At 32.0% G+C, this 6,000-nt stretch overlaps 1 protein-coding gene across 14 annotated transcripts in view; it reads left to right on the top strand.

Moving 5' to 3' along the window:
- The window catches only part of NFIB (nuclear factor I B), a 416,044-nt gene extending 410,830 nt beyond the window's left edge, over positions 1-5,214 (top strand). For all 14 annotated transcript variants that reach the window (XM_074330380.1, XM_074330381.1, XM_074330383.1 and 11 more), the window contains one exon: positions 4,992-5,214. In XM_074330380.1, coding sequence (XP_074186481.1) covers positions 4,992-5,121 — 130 coding nt within the window. In that variant the 3' untranslated portion in view covers positions 5,122-5,214. The remainder of the gene's footprint in view (positions 1-4,991) is intronic.
- The last annotated feature ends 786 nt before the right edge of the window (positions 5,215-6,000 follow it).

Genomic DNA, 6,000 nt, shown 5'->3' on the forward strand with positions numbered 1-6,000 from the left:
GGGCCATTGCTTATTTTTATTGCTATCTATAAGTAGTGTGGCTATTGATACAGTTGAGGTATGTATGAATATATATAATTTTTTGTGCTTCATTCCTATGACATATTTTGTAAGCTTCTTCAAAGAGTACTTACTGTCTTTGAAATACATATGGTAGTCTTATGATTAAATTAGTGTGTAAAACCTGAATGGGCAATGTTATTACTCCCCTGAAAAGTATTAGTGTATGGATACTTTGGACATTTTATAAAATGTTTGACAAATAAGTTTCCCAACCCATTTTCAGGTCAACCACGACTAGTAATAAATGAATTTTGCTATTCTTGAAATAGCTCTTATTTTAAACAACTATTATTAATAGTAGAAACAAAACCTTTGACTTACTTTTTTTTTTGTTCCTTACTCAACTTATGACTCCATATATGTTTATTTGGCACCCCATGGTTCCTGGGTGGTTACTCAGTTAAACGTTAAGGGCCCAATCCTGTTTTGGCCTAGAAGATACAGCACAGAATGCATAATTTTTAAAAGCACAACCATTAAATATTGACTTGCCTAGAGCAATTTTCTCTCTTTTTTTTCATTGAAAGGTATAGAATCTATTTACTCCTTGTAGATGTGAAGACCAACTATTTTATCCAATTTATCCAGGATAAGAAAGATGTAAATAGTGTATTATTTTCAAAAGGAAGAAGTGGGTATCTTCTTCTCCCTTAATCCTCACCATCAGGTCACTCTAATAGAACTTCAGCTAGATTTGTTTTCAAAGGAGATAGATATATCAAATTTCAGTGTTGCTTAATCACCTAGACCAACCACATATTCTGCGTACAAGTCTGCTACAGCAGTAGCTAGGCTATGATCCAGCTATGTGGGGCATGGGAAATTCACTGTCTACTGAAGCAAATTCACTTTGCCGTCAGAAAATTCTGTTCAAAATTTCTTTCTAATGTTAGGTCACTGTCTGACTTCCCAGGGAAGCAGTATAATATAGTTAATGGCCATGGGACTCAGACAGAATTGATTCATATCTGAGGTCTAGGTGGGTAACTTTGGGCAAGTAACTTAAGTTCTTTAAGTCTCAATTTTCTCATCTGTGAAATGGGGATAATGATGGCAATTTCAAGAATTCATTGATAGAATTAAGTAACGTAGCATATGTAAAATGCTAAATATGGTACCTTGCTCATAGTATGCCCTCAACATGCTTATCATCTTGAAAGTTTCTCCCTTTGTACTAATTCTGTCAAGCTGAACCAAACAGAAGAGGTCTACATTTCTTTCCAACTCAATTGTCGTGTCTTACCTGTCTCCCGTTAGCTGGGTCTTATATGACATTATTTGCTGAGTATCTTCACCAAAGAAATGCCATAGAGTTTGTTTCTCTTGAAGAGTGATGCATAGAAGAAACACAATGTTTCAGATGCAGTCTGATCAGTATGAAATGAAGAAGGACTATCACCTACCATTTATACAGCTAAAGGTCAAAATAATTTGTTTGCTTCTTCCCTTTTTGGGACAGCCACATTTGGTTAGAATAATGTGAAAATCTTATCTATGATATCAGACATTTTGTTTTTTACAATTGTATACATAGAGTAGAAGTCATTAGGGTGAATTCTGCTTTGTGTTAAGGTGCTATCCAGATCTCTTTTGCCTTTTTTGTGCCTGATATTTTCTTCAAGTCCTTATATTCTTTCTTTCTTTCTTTTTTAATGACATGGCCTTTATGTATTTTCTAAAGCTGATCTTTTAACTTTCAGTCATACTCATCTTGTTTGAAAAACAAAACAAAACACACAGACTTGGAAATGGAAAATGTAATGAAAGCAAAATAAATGCATGCTTGAAGATAATTGCTGAAGTAGCTTAATTTGACCTTAAATATTTTGAAATCTTTCAATTATATTCTCACCTCTCTTAGAGGTGCAAATTATTGGATTGAACATAAGATTATCCATATAATCCTCATTCCATTATGAATTAAAATTTTTAAGTATTTTAAATGTAACTAGTTTGTATATGTAGATAAATATGAATATGTGTGTTTATTTTATCCATACTGGTGATCATTGGCATTTATTTAAATATAGAGAGTTAGATATGTAAAAAGCACTCTTATATTTTTGCCTGAAAAACTATTCAATTTGAGGTATTATCTTTTTGAAATTAAATGATCTAGGTTATTTTGTTTGAACATTTTTATTTACATTGTTGTCATAATCTTTGAATTTATTTTATTAGATTTTTTTCCTCAATGGGACTGCCAAAAAGCCCTTAAAAATGTCTGTGCCTTATAGTTCTGAACTTAACCTACAAATTGGCAATAAGAGACTTGTAAAACTCATATATGGGGTCTGCATAGTGTTAATCTTTAAGATTTATTTTCCCCCAAAGGTTCATAAACAGTATTGACAAATATATTGCACACTACAATTTTGACATGGTGATAATGTAGGATGGGAGGTTTGAAAGGTTTAAATAAACATCTAAATTGAATTTGTTAGGTGTTCTACAGCAAGTCCTGTTAGTCAGTAGCATCAATTTATTTTTATTGAGTATTTTCCAAAGAATAATAATATATAATCTCTTTTAAAGAATTGACTAAGAAAGCTATTGTAAAATAAACCCTAAATTCATGTCTTTTCTGCCATTAGTAGATAGACTTCTCCATTAAAGGATTCACATCTATTTTCAATCATTAAAATATACTTTATTTTCCTAAAGTACCCAATCTCTAGATGACTTGCTAGAGCCCATTTAATTTGGGACTCTCGTTGATTTTGCAAAGTGATGTGTTTGTTGTCAACATTGTGTTTTACTGTCAAGAATTATCAATTTGAGCTAGTCTTTTTTTGGTTTTTCATACACACTTCTTCAGGTTAAAAATAATGGATACCTGTTTTTGTATCTTATTTTATTTGTTAAGAAATGATTAACATCAGCTGTCACCACACTCTATAAGGACAAGGTCATTTTCTTTACAGAGCTAAGCTTTCAGTCAGTAAGATAATCATAGCTACAGATAATCATGATATGAAGTAATAAATGCTGTAATAATACTGTGTAACAAAGTGTGGTGGAAGTACGGATGAAGGAAAAATAGGTTTCATGATTCATCATGTAACATTCTTCCCAATCAGTAGTGCAAAGCACAGAAATAATTGTTGAAGATGTGTGTGGGAAGAAAGAAATATGTGAAAGCAATTAAGTTTCTTAGAAAAGGTTTCAATAACAGCTATCTTATTCTTTACAAGTATGATTTTTCATTAGATAAGGAGGACATATCTTTTTAGTCTGAATTATTTCTTTTTGGACTTACTGTTTAATTTTTCCTATACAATTAATTTTTGCTAATGCTAAATATTTCTAGTTTTAAGTTCAGAGATGCCTGTTTTCTTTTTATAGGAGCCAAGTCACAATGTATTTGTGAAAATACATGATTATGTACAACACTATTTAAAAACATATAGTTGGGTATGATTTGGAACACTTAATTTGTTTATCTAAAAATTCATTGAACATTTACCATGTGCTAGGTACTATATCAGATGGACAGCAAAAAAGCGAGGTGGACTTTGCTATCATGGAGCTCATTGTCTAATCTTAAAATCCCTTGAGCATAAAAGGTCATTGTGATTTTTTAAGTTGAAATATGAACTCAGAAATATGTATCTAGACAGGTAGTAAATAAGCCACATTTTTTATAGAGTAAAAAAAATTATATATCAAGTTTGTTTTTTTATTCAAGCTTTGTTTCTTTTTCTTTTCTTTTTTTTTGACAAAGTTTTTCCTTCAGCTTAATATTGCATAAAGGTTTTTGTATCTTTGGAAATCAAATATGAAAAAATGAGGGTGTCTAGATGGATTGCTACAATAATAGTATCCCTTACCTCACGATTGCAAAAGTAAAGAAGGGGATACTAAATTAAATTTAAAACATTGAAATTTTGTCTTCAATCCAGATCATGACAAAACTGGGTATAGAGTTGTCAATTTGATGGTTTTTTGGCTCATGATTATTTATGAAGCTGTTACTTAGCTGACACTTATTCCTAGATGAGTGTTGAAACAAATAATGCCTCTCGTTAGTTACACCCCAAAATGTATGGTGTGGGGTTGTTTTGTGATATGTAGATCTGGTGTTATTTACCTCCACATGATGCTTGTTTAATGAGAGATTGTGCCAGTAGCAATTAGAGAACTGTTTTTCAAACTCTTTTTTTTTTTTTTTTAGCAGCCCTAAATCCAACATAGGTGAAATTCAAGTTGTTTGGAGAGGGGCTAGAATCTCAACTACTTACTCCCTCCAGCATTCCTCTTATTCACTCCTCTAAACTCCCCCAAATTCAGAGCATCTCTGATGTGGTAGCATTACTGATGTGGAGGGACAGTGAATGCCCAGGCTTCTAGTCTCAGCATTCCAAATTACATGTTACAAATTACTGGCCTTTCTGAAAAATGCGTATTTTTTTCTGATTGTGAGGGAAAAGAAATAACTTGCATCAAAGCTTTCAGTTTTATTCAACTGATAGACAGGTAAAAAATTCAAACCCATCTTATCACTGAATTGCTTATGAATTAAAAGTAAAACAAGATCAGAATATAACTGGCAAACTATATTGGAACGATTGTAGATTTGCTGCTTTTTCTTTTTATTGGACAAGATAATCATATTGTATTTATATTGAAGGAGATCAAATATTTTAGTAAGAATATCCTCAATCAGAGTTCAACAATTGTGTATGAGCCCAACTTGAGGTTTTTCTGCTTCACAATTAGTCTTACCTTCTGTGAAAGAAATAGACCATGTAGTATATATACATATAATATTTATAATTTAGCACATTAGCTCATATTAAATTGTAATTTTGAAAAAAGTTATAGTATTTTGATGCCTATGGAATTTATATTTCTAATATTGTCATAGATTTTAACATTTTATTTTTTCTTTTTCTTTTCCTTCCCTCCTGCCCCTCTCCTGTCAACAGTCCTGGTACCTGGGCTAGCTTGGTTCCTTTCCAAGTATCAAATAGGACACCCATCCTACCGGCAAATGTCCAAAATTACAGTTTGAACATAATTGGAGAACCTTTCCTTCAAGCAGAAACGAGCAACTGAGGGAAAATGAAATACAACAGTAGTTTAAGAAATTAAAAAAAAAAAAAAAAAAAAGGAAAAGAGGAAGACTGGACAAAACAAAACAAACAAAAAGGGAGAAAGGAAAGAAACTGAAGAAAGAAGATAATAGACCAGCAATTGCAGCACTTACAATCACTAATTCCCTTAAGGTTGAAACTGTAATTACATAAAAAGGGTCGATGATATTTCACTGATGGTAGATCGCAGCCCCTGCAACGTAGCCTTTGTTACATGAAGTCCGCTGGGAAATAGATGTTCTGTCTCTATGACAATATATTTTAACTGACTTTCTAGATGCCTTAATATTTGCATGATAAGCTAGTTTTATTGGTTTAGTATTCTTGTTGTTTACGCATGGAATCACTATTCCTGGTTATTTCACCAACGAAGGCTAGGAGGCGGCATCAGAGGTGCTGGGTGACAGAGCCATGAGCCAGCCATTTTATAAGCACTCTGATTTCTAAAAGTTAAAAAAAAATATATATAAAATCTCTGTAGCCTTTAGTTATCAGTACAGATTTATTAAATTTTGGCCCTTAACCCAGCCTTTTCCAGTGTGTAACCCAGTTTGAAATCTTTAAAAAAAAAGAAAAAAAAAAGAAAAAAAGAAAAAAGGAAAAAAAAACAGTTTGAACACAAAGGCTCTATGGAAGAAATGCCTCTATGTAGGTGAAGTGTTATCTCTGCATGCAACAGTAAAAATTAATATAATATTTTCCCCACAAAAGAAACACTTAACAGAGGCAAGTGCAATTTATAAATTTATATCTAAAGGGGAATCATGATTATAAGTCCTTCAGCCCTTGGACTCTAAATTGAGGGGATTAAAAAAGAATTTAAAATAATTTTGAACGAATT

The sequence above is a fragment of the Rhinolophus sinicus genome, linkage group LG04 (genome assembly GCF_036562045.2).
Source record: "Rhinolophus sinicus isolate RSC01 linkage group LG04, ASM3656204v1, whole genome shotgun sequence".
Classification (NCBI taxonomy): Eukaryota; Metazoa; Chordata; class Mammalia; order Chiroptera; family Rhinolophidae; genus Rhinolophus; species Rhinolophus sinicus.